Source organism: Dermacentor andersoni, chromosome 8 (assembly GCF_023375885.2).
Source record: "Dermacentor andersoni chromosome 8, qqDerAnde1_hic_scaffold, whole genome shotgun sequence".
NCBI classification, from domain to species: Eukaryota; Metazoa; Arthropoda; class Arachnida; order Ixodida; family Ixodidae; genus Dermacentor; species Dermacentor andersoni.
In genome coordinates, this window is record NC_092821.1 from 69,642,189 (window position 1) to 69,660,739 (window position 18,551).

The following is an 18,551-nucleotide window of genomic DNA, read 5'->3' on the forward strand; positions in this document are numbered from 1 at the left end:
ATTAGTTGATCTGCTTATAACATTGGTATGTTCATGGGTGTATAGGACTCTGTGCTGTGGATTTCTGACCCTGTGACCAGCTTTCCTTTCATTTTCTTACATATAATGTTTTATATTGTTGTTTCGGCCATGCGAAAACGTGTAGCCGTCACCATTATAAGTTGACTACGTCTCTCTTATTTTCATTTAAAAAAACTTTGCCTTTCATTCTTTCTTCAGCTGCGAGGTCGCAGAAACACTAACGAATGAGAGAACGACCTAAAAGAAAATCTTGAGCATCGTTCAGAGATTCCACAACGCAAAGAACTCAATGACACCATTTGAAAACGAAAATGTCATATCTTTGAACAATAATCGAAGACATCAAATACAGTACTTCTATGTTATAGAAGCAGGAAGAATTCTTCGGAATGTTTAAAGTTTCTCCAAGATGGGCTTTAGCAGATGTGGTTTCGTATCTCCGCTTTAGAGTTCTTTTTTCACTTTTTGCGACTCGTTTGTGAACAAGGAGGGCAATTCTCATGAATGACTAGATGGTGAAAGTGTGACGTACAATTTTCTCGTTAGGCATGTCATTATTTTTGACACACTGTTATGGAAGCCTAATCACTCTGTCAATGAAACTACGATTGAAATTATGAACATCTTAATGACCGATAGCTGCTCTAGGTCATAAAGCCTACACCTTCATTAAATCTTGTGTATGCCGCATGCGCAAGGCGTACCTTGTAAGTATTAAGGTCTCTTTCTTTATAGAGTGTATAACATTTCGCGGGTGTGTTGGAATGAGACGCGCCAGCTTTTTTTGTTCTGGACCTGTTATATGTGTTCATAGCCTGATATTTCCCTTACACTTTCAGTGTTTTCCGTGCCAGTGCTGTACTGCAATGTTGCCATTGGTCTGGCTGGAACTGTTTATACAGCTCTGGTAATGACATTTTTATTGATCTTTGTAGTTAACACGCATGATATTTGCTATAATACATGAATTTATTTAGTTCGAGCAGACATATAAAAAACTATTGTCTGTGTCATCGTTCCTCCGCTTTTCAGACGCACTTATGTAAGAGGCGGACGTTACTTGCAAGGCATGTTGTAACATGGAGAGTCTTAATCAACACCAGCAGCCGTGTCAACAGATGTACTAAATATTTTTTGCAAATATTCACTCTAGGGCACATGTTTCATTGCAACATTAAAGCTGTGCAGTAGTGAAATTTTGTTCGCTTAAAACAAATACCAAAATAGTCACTACTTCCAGCTAACAGTTTCGCAAAGGTTCCTCTCTACCATTTCGGGATGATTTTAGTTTTAACGTTTGCGGTTTTAGCAGACTTTGAAGGCGGATATCTCAAGGATGGAGCTAGTTTGAAGAATTCTGAGAAGCACACATGACTTCGCTACTGCTAGGTTTCAATTTCGCGCTCGAAACATACGTCGCAAACTTACGTCAAAAATTGGCTGGGGCTTAGCTAAGGTTAAGCCTGGATATCTCGAAGCGAAAAGGCTCGGTGATGCTTATGGTTTAGCTTATGGTTATGCTTTATGATTTAGCCTATGGTTATGTTTACGGTTTAGCTTATGGTTATGCTTTATGATTTAGCCTATGGATATACTTACGGTTTCACTTATGGATATGCTTTGGTTAGCTTATGGTTATGCTATACGTGTTCCTTGTGTAGTTATGCAAATTGCTTATCAATGATATATACCATAAGTTATGCAGGATTATTAAACTTCTTTATTCATCATTGCTGGGCATTGTCTTGCGATTTCTGCACAGCCATAAACACAGCTCTCTGTACCGGTAGTATCGATCTCTTCTCCTTCCATGTTGAATGCGCACGCCTATTCTCTGGCAAGCGGTTATATAGTCGGCCTCCGCGATAAGCACGCGCTTCCGGCGAACCTCAAACGATGACGCATAGCGCGCGGCAGTGGCCACGTGCGCCGACTCCGAACACGTTTACGGAGCCAATTCCGACATACGCCGGCTCGCGCGAAGCGCTCTGTTGACTAGCGTAGTGAAGCTTTTCGCTTCAATACCTTTCCTTCACTCTTTCGGCCTTTGTCCTGGTACGTCTGTGGAACGACGTTGGGCGGACATGGGGGAAGGAATTCGCCTGCACTGACAATATCGTCGATGATTTCTGCATAGTTTCTGTCAACAACTACTTGCAACCCAAACAACATGCGCTGCTTCACATCCTATGAGTACGTGGCACCCAGAGTTCGGCGTTTACAAGTCTGCACTAGCGGTGCGTCAGGTTTCGATCAAAATATGCTCTGGAGAGCCCTCTGGAGGTCATGCTGGGTGTTGGGGAGCAGCAGAACCACCATACGAGGTAACGAGGCGCATACAAAACACGCACTGTCTCTGAGATCGGTACACATTTCTGTCGCAATAGCTCACCAGGGCGAGCCATACCCATGGCAGCATGACGGCGACGGTAGGATTATGACGCAGTGACGAAGAAGGAATGCTTTCAATGAAACAGCGAACGCGCAATGACGATGACAGCGTGACGATAATGGGGTGATGATAATGGAATTCTGTGCTAGAATGACTTCAATGGTATTTTGCCGGAGGCACGGAGAGCGCAGCACATATTTTGGTAATTTAAAGATACTCAAGGCAATGGCGTTCACATTCCAATGGCGGCCTGTCCAGACCCAGAGATCCTTAGCACCCTCTGCTACGTCACCGGTCTGACCGCCGCCGCGGTCAGCTGCTTCGCAGCTGCTGGGGACTGAGGGCCGGGGTTTGATTGTTGTATTCATATAGGGGGTTGTGGCCAAGTACTGCACCAGGGTGGCCAATCCTGCTCTGGTGAAGGAGTGCATTACCGATTCTGGTAACCGGGATCAGGCCGCACTCCAGGCCTTCTTATGCAATTTTATCAGCACGCGGATTTTTTTAATCCGGTGGAAAACTGCGCGGCACCGGGATTCAAACCACGGTCCTCTTGCATGCGAGGCGGATGCTCTACGTCTACGCCACCGCTGCACCAGATAGAGTCAACTTGGCAACGTTTAACGCTGGAACGTTGTCTAGTGACGCGAGTCTAGCAGTGCTATTGGAGGCATTAGCGGGCAGTAACTGGTATATAATAGGGCTCAGTGAGGTTAGGAGGACAAAATACCCATATACAGTGCTAAGAAGTGAGCACGTGCTGTGCTACCGGGGCTTAGCGGAAAGTCGAGAACTAGGATTCGGATTGCTGATTAATAAAGATGTAGTTTCAGTTTCAGTTTCAGTTTATTGATGCGTTTGAAATGTTTACAGAAAAAGGCGGGTAACATAAAGGAATTATATAGCATTAACGAGAGAGTGGCAGGTCTTGTTGTGAAACTCAATAAGAGGTAAAAATTGAAGGTCTTACAGGCCTACGCCCCTATGAAGACGTGGTATCGGTGATCGGTAAAGTCAAAACAAACTACACTATACTGATGGGCGACTTCAATGCGAGGATAGGCAAGAAGCAGGCAGGAGACAAGTCAGCGGGGGAATATGGCATATGTTGTAGGAATAGCAGGGGAGAGTTATTAGTAGAGTTTGCAGAACGGTATAATATGCAGATAATGAATACCTTCTTCCGCAAGCGGGATACCGAAAGTAGACGTGGAGGAGCCCGAATGGCCAGACTAGAAAACAAATTGACTTCATACTTTGCGCTAGCCCGGGCATCATAAAAGATGTGGACGTGCTCGGCAAGGTGCGCTGCAGTGACCATAGGATGGTAAAAGCTCGAATTACGCAAGACTTGAGGAGGGAAAGGACGACACTGGTACATCAGAAACGGATCAATAAGTTAGCAGTAAGAGGGAAAATAGAAGAATTCCGGATCAAGCTACAGAACAGATATTCGCCTTTAACTCAGGAAGAGGACCTTAGTGTTGAAGCAATAAATGACGATATTATGGGCATCATTAAGGAGTGTGCAATAGAAGTCGGCGGTAACTTTGTTAGACAGGGTACCAGTAAGCTATTGTAGGAGACGAAAGATATGATTATGTATGAAAGCGTCTAACCCTACAGCTTGAATAGAACCAGAACAACCCAAATTAATCAACAAGCGTAAGAGAGCTGACATAAGGAAGTATAATATGGATAGAAATGAACATGCTCTCAAGAACGGAGGAAGCCTAAAAGCAGGGAATAAGAAACCAGGAATAAGCAAGAATCACATGTATGCGTTAAGAGACAAGCCGGCAATGTCATCACTAATAGGGATGCGATAGTTCAAGTGGCTGAGGAGTTCTATAGATATTTATACAGTACCAGTGGCAACTACGACGATAATGAAAGAGAGAATATTCTAAAGGAATTTGACATCCCACAAGTACCACCGGAAGGAGTAAAGAAAGCCTTGGGAGCTATGCAAAGGGAGGATCAGGTAACAGCAGATTTGTTGAAAGGTTGTGGGCAGATTGTTCTCGATAAACTGGCCACTCTGTATACGCAATGCCTCATGACCTCGAGCATACCGGAATCTTGGAAAAATGCCAAAATAATCCTAATCTATAAGAAAGGGAACGCCAAGGACTTAAAGAATTATAGACCGATCAGCTTACTGTGTTGCCTACAAAGTAATTACTCACGTAGTCGCAAATAGAATCAGGAACACCTTAGACTTCGGTCAACCAAAGGACCAGCCAGGATTTCTTAAAGGCTTCTCAACAATAGACCATATTATTACTATCAAGCAGGTGATAGAGAAATGTGCGGAATATAACCAACCCTTGTATATAGCTTTCATTGATTACGAGAAAGCGTTTAATTCAATCGAAACGTCAGCAGTCATGAAGGCATTACGGAATCGGGGTGTAGACGAGCCTTATATAAACATAGTGAAAGATATCTATAGTGGGTCCACAGCCACCGTAGTCCTCCATAAAGAAAGCAACAAAATTCCCATAAAGAAAGGCGTCAGGCAGAGAGATACGATCTCTCCAATGCTATTCATAGTGTGTTTACATGAGGTATTCAGAGACCTGAATTGCGCAGAATTGGGGATAAGTGGTAATGGAGAATACCTTAGTTACTTGCGATTCGCTGATGATATTGCCCTTCTTAGTAACTCAGGGGAACAATTGCAATGCATGCTCACTGACCTGGAGACGCAAAGCAGAAGGGTGGGTCTAAAAATTAATGTGCAGAGAACTGAAATAATGTTTTGACAGTCTCGAAAATGAAGAGCAGTTTACGATAGGTAGTGAGGCACTGGAAGTGGTAAGGGACTACATCTACTTAGAGTAGGTAGTGACCACGGATCCGGATAATGAGACTGAAATGTTGCCATTATCCCTCAAAAGAAAAGTGTATGACAGCGATGTCTTACTAGTACTCACCTACGGGGCAAAAACCTGAAGGCTTACGAAAGGGGTTCCACTTAAATTGAGGACGACGCAACCAGCTATGGAAAGAAGAATGATCGGTGTAACGTTAAGGGATAAGAAAAGAGCTGATTGGGTGAGGGAACAAACGCGAGTTAATGATATCTTAGTTGAAATCAAGAAAACGAAATGGGCATGGGCAGGACACGTAATGAGGAGGGAAGATAACCGATGGTCATTAAGAGTTACGGAGTGGATTCCAAGGGAAGGGAAGCGTAGGAGAGGGCGGCAGAAAGTTAGGTGGGCGGATGAGATTAAGAAGTTTGCAGGGACAACATGGCCATAATTAGTACATGACCGGGGTAGTTGGAGAAGTATGGGAGAGGCCTTTGCCCTGCAGTGGGCGTAACCAGGCTGATGACGACGATGATGATGATTATGCGGCTGTTCTTGTTTTCTCATTGAAGGGCGGACTTCGCAGCGTTGTATGGGCAGACTGCGTTCAAGCAGCGGTGATGGCATTGACACCTGTAATCATCATTACAAAAGTCATCTATGATTCACCCAGTGCCAGCCCACCGCTGAGGCCTATGACTGACTTCAACGTTACGCAATACATATTCAGGTGAGAGTTTTTCATCGGTCATTCTTGTGATTTCGGTTTGTACGCATCTGACCTCAAGGAAGTATCGTCAGATTTGTGCACCTTGTAATAGGCCTAAATCGTTTTCATGGGAAAGGGAAGTTTTCTGATCCTGTCGAACATTCGAGCAGCTCTCGCTCCCACGGGGTGCGCGCAGTGCGATCCAGAACTCTTTGCAGTGGCACCGGCAGCGTAGAATGGTCAGCTGCTTAAATTATCGGCGTCGATTTATTCCGAAAGAGCCACGTTCAATGATTTATTCTTAGTTTATAGGAGCTTAACGTAAGCGGACAAAGTTCTAAAGCCAAAGCATGGAGCCGTTTATTTACAATAACATACTCTGAAGTTTGATAACTCTTTGACAATTGTTTGACAATCCAGGGATTACACCGGAACCTTCGACGAGTCATGTATAAAAGCCGACGCGCTAGACCTCCGGATCAGATTCACGGCTATTGCCGACTCTACTGCATGTATCTCTCAAATTTTTTTGCCTCAATATATCGCGAAATGAAAAGATGTATCTAACTGAGCTCAAATTTCGCATTAGGTAGTGTCGTACTCATCGGTGATTTATTTGCAAACAAGTTGGGCCTAAGATTGCCTGCGCGGTGCAGTCGGATACGAAACCAAAACTGCCTTCGCAACATTCGAATGCTTTGCCGCAGATATTTAAAATGTACTGCGGTGAAGCTCACTTTAGTGAAGCTCACATATTGGACCTTCGCCCATTATTGTTTTTGCTAAAAATCAGAGGCTCATGAGATTTCTGCTTTGTTGATTAATGGTAATCTCACTTGAACATTAGTTTTATACTTTGGAAATATAGATAGTGGGCGCGTGTATGATTCGGGGGCATGTTATAATCGGGCAAATACTGCCAAATAAATCACCGGTAGGTTCTGGCGTTTTAAAGCGAAGCTTTCTTTGCCTCTTCCTTTGACTTTTGCGCTACTGCTGCTGCTTTTGTCCGGCACGCCGCGTCGGAGGATCGTTCAGAGCGTGTTTATACATTGCAGGAGCGCGGCAGAGAGGAAAGTCGATGCGAGAAACTCGTTTGGACCTTTACATCTCGTGGCATGTGCACAGTGCCCTTAGGAGCTCTCTGGGTGTCGCACTCTTGACAGCTGTAATTATCCGTGACCGCCCTCAAAAGCATAGACGAACCTCCAGCGCTTAATGGTGGCTTGCTGGGCCAGTTGGTTCAGTGCAAATTATGTAACAGCGCGAAGCATAAGGAAGGGACAACGATAGAGACCGAGTAAAAAGAGCGCTGACTTCCGGCCGGTTATTCTACTGTCGATGCTATGCATATGCCTGCATGCAAAGCGCCAGCAGGAAAGGAACAAAAGGGAGAAAGGAAAAGAACAACAATCAGCATGAGTGGCACCAGGTGATATCAGGAAGCTCCTAATCACAAACCGTCTAATCTAATCTCAAACCCTCGTCTGTATATTGTATCTTTCCAATGCATTGTATTTAAAGAATAATAAACTGAAACTGAAAAAAAGAACCTTAGTTCTTTTTGGTCAGTGTAAGTGATGGCAACGTTACGCACCCATCTCCTGCACGAGCAATCTTCACGGCCTCGATAAGCTCTCTGAAGCACTGGTCCTTGTATCGAGAAACAATCCCGCTTATTTTTTTAAACTGAGGTGCGTATGGCTTGGTACGATGACGCGTAGACTTATCACATTTACGGCAGTGTAAGCTAAGCTGGCCCTCATTGCCGTCACTTATATTCTTCGATGGCGTAGAGTTAGAGTATCCGCCCCGGGCGCAAGAGGACCGTGGTGAGAATCCCGGTGTCGCGCAATTTTCCACCACATTAAAAAAAATCCGCGAGTTGATAAAATTGCATAAACAGGCCTGGAGTGCGGCCTGATCCGGTGACCAGAACCGGTAACGCACTCCCTTACCAGACCAGGATTGGCCACCCTGGTGCAGTACTTGGCCACAACCTCCTATATGAATACAGCAATCAAACTCCAGCCCTCAGTACCCAGCAGCTGCGAAGCAACTGACCACGGTGGCGGTCAGACCTGTGACGCAGCAGAGTGTGCTGAGAATCCCTGGGTCCGGACAGGCCGCCATAGGAATCTGAACATTAGCAACGTTTAACGCTAGAGCGTTACCTAGTGAGACGAGTCGAGCAGTGCTTTTGGAGGATTCAGCGGGCATTAAATGGGATATAATAGGGCTCAGTGAGGTTAGGAGGACAAATGAAGCATATACAGTGCTAAAAAGTAGGCACGTCTTGTGCTACCGGGGCTTAGCGAAGAGACGAGAACTAGGAGTCGGATTCCTGATCAATAAGGATATAGCTGGTAACATACAGTAATTCTATAGCATTAACGAGAGGGTGGCAGGCCTAATAAGAGGTACAAATTGAAGGTCGTACAGGCCCACGCGCCTACATCCAGTCATGATGACCAGCTAGTCGGAAGCTTCTATGAAGGCGTGGAATTGGCGATGGTTAAAGTAAAAACAAAATACACACTATACTGATGCGCGACCTCAATGCCAGGGTAGGCAAGAAGCAGGCTGGAGAAAGTCAGTGGGCAATATGGCATAGGTTATAGGCATAGCAGGGGAGAGTTATTCGTAGGGTTTGCAGAAAAGAATAATTAGCGGATCATGAATACCTTCTTCCGCAAGCGGGATAACCGAAAGTGGATGTGGAGGAGCCTGAATGGCGAGACTAGAAATGCAATAGACTTCATACTCTGCGCTAGCCCTGGCAACATAGAAGATTTGGAGGTGCTCGGCAAGGTGCGCTGCAGTGACTATAGGATGGCAAAAGCTCGAATTAGCTTAGACTCTAGGAGGGAACGGAAGAAACTGGTGCATAAGAAGCCGATCAATGAATTTGACGGTAATATATTGAATGCATACCACAGTCGTGTTATGTTACTTTGTTACCTTGCCTGCTCCGGTTTTGCTGGTTGTTCGTGCTCCACTCGACGCTTTATGCGAGCTTTAATTGCATCTCACAAAACTGCCGCCTCTCTCTCTCTCTTTATTCCCTCGCTAACATACTCCCTCCCTCCTCCGGCTAATGTAGTGGCTGCTGCGGGTGAGCACGGAGACAAGCGCGGCAGCTCCCGCACTGCATTTGTGGGGGCGCACACCTAGTTACGGTGTCCAGAGGACATTCAGCACATACGACGCGTCGTAAATGTTGGCACGAGCTTCTCGAGTCGTCTTGCCTTTGTGCCACAATCCTGTCACGTACTAGCGCGGTAGCGTTAAAGGCCCCGTGCCGCAGAAAATCCGGTGTCGACGCCGCGGGCATCGCTTGGCGAATAATCGCTCGGAACCACAACCGCGCAGGCCCTGCACGTGGCGCATACCTTGCATTACATGCTTTACAAAGTTATTCCTCGTAATTTTGCGACTGACAGCTCGTCAGCAAATGACATGAAACAAAACACCTACAGCGCATGCCTTTTATGTTTTTGTGGCATGGCGACGTATCAACCACGTCCCGACGCCGCCGGCGTTAGTGGCGTGCAAGCCCACAACAGCAGCAGCAGCAGCCGACGTCCTGCCTTAGGAGGAAGCTTTAGCTCGGGCCCAACTCCGACTCAGCCTATTCAAGTACATGTAAAACGCAATTTTTTTTTCTGAGAAATCCCCTGGACCGATTTTAATGAAATTTGTTGCATTTGAGAGACAAAATTAAATTCTAGTGTCATAAGCGGAATTTCGATTTAGGGCCTGAGTTTCGTTACAAGACTTTTCACAAATTCGAAAGTCTGAAAAAGAAAATAGAAGCAAGGAAGTTTACAAGTCACTAGCGCTGTATCAGGAATAGATATTGCAGTTCTTTAAACGGCATCCATTAGATCATTCAAAGCGGACAAATGTGATATGTCATTTTGTATCTTACGTGAATTTGTTACGTTGTTTCCAAGGGTTCTGCAAAAGCTGTACTTCCGTATTACTAAATCTTTTGAGATTCATGTGTAACGTATCAATTTTTACCGATTTAGATGTACTATTGGTTGAAATTCACGTAATTGTGATGTCATTTTTCATTGCTGAGTTACAGAGTTCTACACTTGGTTGTCTCGTTTTCTGAAAATTTTCGACTTTGCCAATTGTTAATAAAAAAATGACGACTTAATTCAAGAACTCGAAACCAATAGTCACTACATATTACGTTTCTCTTTTAGATGCAAGAAACCTCGCCAAATGTGGTGCAGTGGTTGCTGAGGAAAAGGAATTCTCCTTTTACATGTATTTTGATAGGAGCACCTGGGCTAAAGCTTCCTTTTAGGTCTCGTTACGCTTTTCCGACTTAGTCTCTGTAACGCCGCTGCAGGCGTTCTCGTTGTGACAGCGTCGTAAGACGCCTGGTGTCTGCCATGGCGCTGTTTCTCCGGGGCAGCGACAGTTATCTCGCTTGCTGCGTTGTGTCATGTGGCATCCGCGTACAGTTAGAACAACGTCCAAGGATATTCAGTGCAAGCTAAATCTTGATATCGCTCTCTGTGTCAAAGGGGCACCAAATGCAAATATTAGGTCAAGCTAAAGTGATAGATTAGTTCTCGACAAAGTCTAAAGACGCGACCACACGTACGCTTGCGGACGCGCGCAAGCTGACGTCCATGCGCCTAGCGCCTGCCGCGCCTCGCGAGTAATGGCGGTTTGCATCCACAAGGACGTGCGACAGCGTGTGCTCACTGGGCTCACTCACAGACGCCGCTTCGTACTTCGGTATCGACAGTGCTTCAAAATGCTTCAATATCTATAAACGTGATTGTTACATTCTTATAGCTGTTGGATCAGCGAGAAAAGGAAAGAAGAAACACTTTCTTGCATGATATAAATCTGCTTCACTGAGAGTTGAACGTTCCGCGCCAAAGCTGCGTAGCCAGGCACGCCGACGCGAAGCAACCCAAGCGCCCTATAACAGAGAGGTGCTGTTCCCCGAGATCATGCCACGTTTCGACGCGTACGTGCCATGCCGCACCGTCTGCGCATGCGTGGGCGTGTGAACGCGAGCTTGCGCGCGTCCGCAAGCTTACGTGTGGTCTGGGCTTAAGGCGTCATTATCGCGAACAGAGCTTTAGTAATCGATAAATTGAGGCAAGTGCAGGTCACGACTGGGCACTCCTCATTAGAATTTAGTCGCTACTACTCAACCACTGGTAATAAAAAGACAGTTGTATTGCGTTGTAATAGGGAAGAAATAAAAAAGACAGAAAAGCTCCCCATTGCCTCGCAACATGCACCCCCAACACCACACGGGGAGACGTAAAGCCAGAGCGCAACACTTGAACCAAAGTTACTCCAACAACAAGGAGGCGGTCTTCACCGACGCAGCCCGTTATCGAGACAGGAAGAGTTTCGTGGCGGCAGTTACTAGCCACCGAGGCAACCACCTCACGAGCGTCACCGTGAACACGGCACATGCCGAAGCGGCAGAAGAAGCGGCCATAGCACTGGCCCTCACACAAACCAAAGCGACATACGTGCTCTGCGATTCGCAAACGGCAATTCGCAATTTTGGAAATGGGTGCATCTCGCAACAGGCGTATCACATACTCCAACGACATCCCATACACCAGGGAGAAGCCGACTTCGATACCTGAAGGCACTTGCTATGGATCCCGGCACACACTGGATTGAGCACCCCCAACGAAGCGGCTCACTGCGTTGCTCGAGTCCTCACTCACCGAGCGTCATCGGAGGAAGAGCCCCCGCGGGGTACTGCAAACGTCTGGGCGTGGGACGATCGTTTGACCAGGGTTCCACGACATCACGACACACTATCAGTTACAAAGACGCGTATACCCATTTCCTCACGTTAGGTTAGACAGGATGCAAGCAGTACACTTCAGATAATTACAGATTCTTACAGAAACGCCATATATCCAGACATGTACACTACAAACAGATGCACATCGTGTGGCGAGGTGGCCACACTAAATAACATGTTATGGGAGTGTCGGGACTTAACAAGTCGGGCAGTGCCGACCCCTCCGTCTCTTCCGCCGCCAGCCTGCGGTCGCGCTGGAAGACCGCACTGCTAAGCTCGAACCTGACAGCACAACTCTGGGCCGTCCAGCGAGCCGAAGAAGCCGCTTCGAGACAAGGTCTCGGAACCGCGTCCGCGGAGGTTGCCCAGACCCACTAAAAAGACGCCGGACTCAAACCTTATTGATTTGAAAGTTAAGTTTACGCTCATTGACAAAGACAAAGACAGGGGCGTTCGAAAGGTTTCGCTTTCACCACTCTACGCCGCCTGCGCTTTCGCGTTTCAGTAGTTTCGTTATCGCGTAGTGCTGCGCAGGTTTTACTGACTCGCGAAGCTCCCACAAATTGAAAGTACTAGAGAGATCCCCGTCCATGTGATGCCGCTGGATCCCCGAACGGTCCACGCCACTTTACCAGCAGCTGCCGTGGCGAATGCAATGCTCTGTCTTCGTTCAGTTTCTACATGTGCACGCGTTTGCGTTTAGCGCAAAAAACCGCAGCGCCGTCTGTCGGGCGCCGTTTTACTCACCGACGGCAGTAAAGGGTGGTGACGGCGTGTGCAACCTTACTACTTTCCGCTCGAAAGGGGGGGGGGGGGGGGAGGACGTGAAATGCGCTGAAGGTATACGGACACTTTAGACGCAATTTTCTCGAAAAATAAGCCTTTTCAGGGCACTAAACAAGCGCTGCCAGGTTTTTGGAATGGTATTTCAACACTCCACGTCGACTCTGAAGTATCTCTTTAAGCCTTCGGGTGAAACTACGATTGATGCACTATTTTGCTTCATTAATTTACTATTTCTTTATTTAGTGCATACTGCAGTCCGAAGACCAATAGGCGGGGGGGGGGGGGGGTGAATAAATGAACGTACTGAACGAAACTTAAGAAGATATACAAAAGCATATAAAAAACATCGCCGATCAGACAAGCTTAGACTAGCAAACATGCTTAAAAATACGTTGGGGACCAAAATTTAACAACTCTGTAAAATCACTTGGAGCCGCATAACGAAACAGCAATCACAAGTTTGTTCATGAGCTGTGAAAATACAGAGAGTTTGGGGTTGCAAACAATGAATTTTACCCGAAATTATACATGCTATTTTTGAAGACACGAAGACCACGTTCTGAAAAAAAAAAAAGGAACACTTGGAGGCAGTGCGTTCCATTCGCTAATGGTTCGCGAAAAAACGAACGTTTGAAAAGGTTAGTACGTGCCAAGTATGGCTTCAGGTCGTGATAGTGACTATGTGTCGTCTGCCGGGAAAAAGTGGGAGAATAGTGTATACCATGATTGATATTAATGTGCCGAGTGGGGAGCAGGACAAGAAACTTGACCCTGGCGACAGCTTTGCGCTATTCCAAAAGTGGGATGTCGTTGCTAGCCATCAGTGATGAAGGGGAATCAAGTTTCTGATAGACGTTTTAGACAATAACGTCACACCCTCTGCGGCTTATCTTGTCGCACAATAATCGTCATCTATCTCGCCCGCAATTCGTGTGTATAGCGCTGCACACTCGGTATTTCCACGTCACGAACGGCATGCGTGCTATCAGCGTGACATAGCATTCTCCATAGGAGAGTAGCGAGCGCAGAGCTTTCAATAAAGGAAACGCAAGCAAGGCTGGTTAAGATTATTTTTGTGTGATAAGGTAAGCCACAAAGGGTGCAATATTTTTCAGGAGTACTGTTGGGACAAGATACGCCCCTAAATGTGTGAACGTTTCTTGGAGTGTATATATTCGGGGGTGCCCGCGTCCTATATCTTCAACCACTTCTTTCTTGCGCTTGCCAAATGAGCGTGGCTCAAAAAATGCTTAAGGTCTGCTCTTATTCTTGAGCCTGCCGTTCATAAACATAACAATAGGCACTATCAGAAAACAAAAAGGAGATGTGCTGCATTCTAATCCACAGAACGAACTTCGACCCGACAACCGAGGAGAACTTTTGGAGTGGTTTGGCAGCAGCGCTCCCTTACAGCTTCGTGCGCCTTGGGTTCGACCAGATGGCAGTGCAAAGGTTCATGGCAGCGAGGACCCTGCGACAAGCGAAAAGGTAGGTTTCGTCATGTTTTCGGAGGCAACAAAAAGTGGCGTTCAATTTTTCGTCTTCACAATTGAGACTTGTACTAGTGAGATTAACAGAGATAATGAAGTGAGCAATTGACATCCATCCAAGTTGCACTGATTTACGAAGGAAACTTACGCCCAAGAGCAAGGTCGTTGCTGAAAAAGCAAGCCAGCACCGAGCTACAGCCTTCTTTGGTACCTTCGTGCTGCGCTAAGGCGAATGAGAATTTATCCTTTGTTTCAACTTTATACGATTTCTAAATATCTGCAAATTGCAATATTCCAAGCAGCGAACGTTTAAAGCATTTACAGTATTGAGCAACACTTTGCAGCACTAAGAAACCGTGGAGGATCTGTACGCAATGCTGCCACGAACCTGCGAGCCAAATATTCCGTTGCTCACGTTCTCTCATCAAAGGTCGCTTGGTCTCCCTGCGACTTTCAACGCCTCCTTTATTATCTCCCGCCTATGATGCCATTGACCAGTGTGAGAACCTATGGGCGCCGGGCGATGGCCAGGTGGCGTTGCGGCAGTTTCTGCTTCCTTCAATATCTGCCGACGCCACTCACTTGGGCTAGGGCGGAAACTAGACGATTTTCTGGAAAAGGAAAGATGCGCGCTTGTTTATTGGCTTGGTTCAACTCTGCGTTTGCTCAAACCTGACAAGCAAATTGTCAGAGACGGCCCGGCGGTATAGGCGAGGCGCATATGGGCAAGGACGTCCGGACGACGTACCACAAAAGAGGGGCACGTCGCAGTCAGGGAGAAAAATGTCTTCAAACATCAGAGAGGTGCCGCTCCTGCGAAGCAAATGGAGCTTGGCATTGATACCCTGGACGGCAGCCATGGCCCATGAAGTCGATGACTGGTCGGCCATGATCCGTTGCATGAATGATGGATGCGAGAAAGTGCGTCCACAAAGGCGTTGGATTTTGCGCTTACGTGAAGGATGTTGCTGGTGTATTTAGAAATGTAGGCGAGCTGTTTAATTTCGCGGGGAGCGTAGGTAATGCTACTACATGCTGGGCGGGCGTCAGTGGTTTATGTTCAGTAAGGATATGAAAGGAGCGTAGAACATCGCAAAAAACCGCAGCGGTATTACGCGGAAGCGCTCCAACGACGTGGTCGAACATAGTCAACTGCGAATCCATGTGGTAACGGTGGAACAAGGATTCGATGATCATGAACCGAACTTCCGAGTCCGACGAGCAGAATTCGGGGAGCTTGAGAGAGGAGACCTCGGGCTCGCGGGGTGGTGGCGCTGATGACGGTACTTGATCGTAGGAATCCGATTCCTTGTCTTACTGGATAGAAAGCGGGCTGCAAAGACAGCAGGGCTCGAGTTTCTGGCGGCGGTAGGATTAGCGAAGGGTGAGAGTGTAGGCTAGGAGCTGAGAGCGATGACGTGACCTCCGGAGTCACCAATTTGTAGGCGTGCAAAAAACCAGACATACGTCGGTGCCTGGTGTCCGCAAGTAATATTTTAACAGGGCCCGCTCACTTAGGCGGGAGCGGGACAAAGCGCCGCTGGCCTTCGATCTTGCAACCACCGATTCCTTGCTCGCACACTGTCAGCGTGCTGTGTGTCGTCGTCGTCTTTTCTTTTTTTGGTCGGATCACTGTGCCATGTAGTAGCGCGCTATACATTTTTCAGCTGCGCAGAAAAAGTGATGAATGATTCTTGCTCGCCTGGAATGGTAATCTTGAACGCTTCGACATTTACCCTGGCGCCATGCCTAGCTTTCGGCGAGAAACCTTCTTGATTGACAGTGCCGTTGGTCCTGTTACCTACGTTCAAGAATAAACAAGCCTGAAGAGGCATATCAGTAGAGCTGTTTGTGGATGACAAATGTGCATACGGTAAATGTGCCCATCATGCCAGTGCAAGCGCACAGGATGCCGTGGGAGTTCACGGTCGCATGTATCGTTGGATACATGACTCTTTCACTCACATGCATTTTTTTCGTGGAGACTGAGGAACGCCCAACTTCGTACACTATATCCCCCGAGGAATCCCGAAGAGAGGACTGTAGAGCCCCACATTGTTTAATTTCGCCGTCGCAGGACTTCCTGAATGCTTCCCGTGACAGTTCACCTGTACAAATACGCCGATGACATTTGTATCTGGGCAAATTCGAAGACTTGACCTCAACGGCGGGCTAGGTGGGCTCAGCGCGTAGCAACTATCACAAGATGTCACAGTGTCGAACGAAAAACGCGAGTTGGCAGCCTATGTCCTTCCATCCGGTTTATATGAACAGCCAAACTGTCTTGCGTTAGAACGCACCCCTTTAGTGCCATCATTGACTGAAATATCTCATGAACCGCCACTGCGTGCATTTGAGGAAGAAGCTTTCTGGCGTCGCTCAAGTGGTTTATATTCCTTTGAACGAATAACTGCGGTGCACCTGTGCATTTAATGTTCCACTTGTACATAGTTCTCGGGACGCTGTACTGTTTTATCAAACACATGTAAGAACAACATCCGCGGTCTCGAGAGCGCACGCGGTCAAGCGTTACGCGCGTGTCTCGGTTTACCTCGGTGTACCTCAACATCAGCAACGATAACCATCATCAGAGATAATCTGCTTCCAACTCACTTCGCAGTTAACTCGCTCAGAGTTCACCTTCGCCATCTTTCATCGGATCCTCGACCATCGCTTAGATTGACCCACCGTGGTTGCTTAGTGGCTTTGGTGTGGCGCTGTTAAGTACGAAGTCGCGGGATCAAATTGTAATTCTGAAGAAACCATCCAACTCCTGTTTGTACTTTTCCTGACTACCTCGCCCAACACAGTCTTTACAGACTGCACTAAGCACGCTGGACACAAGCCGAGCATTCTCTAACAAAAAAGTCATCGACCCTGGCCACATCTATCGATGGCGCGGAAAGCTATTTATGTGCTACTGCAGCTTTTAGAGAACACCGGCCTCAGTGACTGATTGCAGTACTGCTGTCGCTCCTGCTACGTGCGCGCAGTCCTCATTCTTTTTTCTTTACTTCTTTCAGTCTTTTTATCCCCCTTTCCCGTATCCTCAGTATAGTGTAGCAGACTCCGCGCTCGACTGGTTGCCTTCCGTGCCTTTCCTCATTTGCTTTCTTTTTATCTCTTTACTCTCAATTACTGTTTCTGTATGGCTGTTGGTTGGCTTCAGTGTAAATGCAAGAATGGTTATATGCCAGATTTAAATTTAAAAAAAAACACCCCTGCTCAAAATTATACCACAGGCCCCGAATGCAATGATTGTTCGAACCAAAGAAAACACTGCGGCCCTCTCCTCGGCAAATCTGTAGCTTCATCTCACAGAACAGAAATTTGTGCGGACTGAATGCTGCTGGTTGTTCGTAATGCCAAAAGACGCTAAAGGCAAATATTAAGTAAAGATAAAGTGTTAGATTAGTGCTCTAGAATATCTTAGGCGTCAGTATTATCGCGAAAAGAGTCTTAATAATCGAGAAATTTAGGTAAATGCAGGACATGATTAGAGACTTCCAGCACTTGCCCGATGACGAAAGCACTCAGTTAAATTCTGTCACTAGTACTGAACTACTCGTTGCAAAAACGTCCTCGTATTGTATTACAAGATGAAATAAAATGCTGCTTGTCCTGTTCCATTTCATGTTTAGAAAAAAGAACTCATTGAAATTACCGAACTCAAGTGAAATTACGACGCGGGCGGTGAAAAGGTTTCGGTTTCGGTTGACTGTGCGCAGCCGACGCTTTTGCGTTTCAGTACTTTCCTGATCGCGTAGTGCTGCGCTACTTTTTTTGGGTCGCGAAAACTGCAAGTAGCAGGGCATTCACCTTCCATGTGATGTCGTGGGCTGCCCCAGCGGTCTAGGCCACTTGACCAAAAGCAGTTGCAGCGGCGAGTCTACCGCTGTGTCTTAGCTCGGTGCCGCAGTTTTACTCACTGATGGCAGCAAAGGGCGGTGATGGCGTATGCAACGTCGCCACTTCCCCGGTTGGGAGGCGGGTGTTAAGATTGGCCGTACGGGGTGACAACGTGCCAGCTTTCAGCCCGCTGCACGTGTTCCAATCCGGCCGACGGGGCGCACTTCGGAGAACTGCGAAGGGCCGGCAGCCACGTGGCGCGCGATCAACTCAGGAAATTGGTACTTGGCCGAGCACCCGGGACAAAGCAGAGTTCTACGAAGCCCTCTGACGTCGGCACTGAAAGCTGGGCGGTACCGAGAACTGTCCGGCCTTTTCACCTGTGTGTATGTGCGGCACGTGTATGTGAGCCCTCATCCTCCTCCAAGTCGACACACCTCATCCTCCAAAAAGGCGGGTCATCTTCAATGACGTCGAACTATGACGTCGAGCAAGGGCTTATAAGCAGCGTTTGCCGGCTGCTAGTGTGTGCTCGTGTCGTGCTCGTTGTCGGGAGCTGAGTGCTCTGTCATGCTCGAAATGTAGTAGTGAGCTGTGTGCTCGTAAACTGTTTGCTGTATGTTAGTTTTGCGGGTTCCATATGGGAGTCGCGCTAGACTGCCATTGTATCCTGCTTAAA

The 18,551-nt window shown here is 47.0% G+C and overlaps 1 protein-coding gene across 1 annotated transcript in view; it reads left to right on the plus strand.

The window, feature by feature from the left end:
* The first annotated feature begins 831 nt into the window (after window positions 1–831).
* Window positions 832–18,551, plus strand: part of LOC126538868 (putative sodium-dependent multivitamin transporter) — a 98,563-nt gene continuing 80,843 nt past the window's right edge. Inside the window, exons 1-3 of the mRNA XM_050185593.3 lie at window positions 832–928; window positions 5,805–5,962; window positions 13,881–14,021. Coding sequence (XP_050041550.2) covers window positions 5,853–5,962; window positions 13,881–14,021 — 251 coding nt within the window. The 5' untranslated portion in view covers window positions 832–928; window positions 5,805–5,852. The remainder of the gene's footprint in view (window positions 929–5,804; window positions 5,963–13,880; window positions 14,022–18,551) is intronic.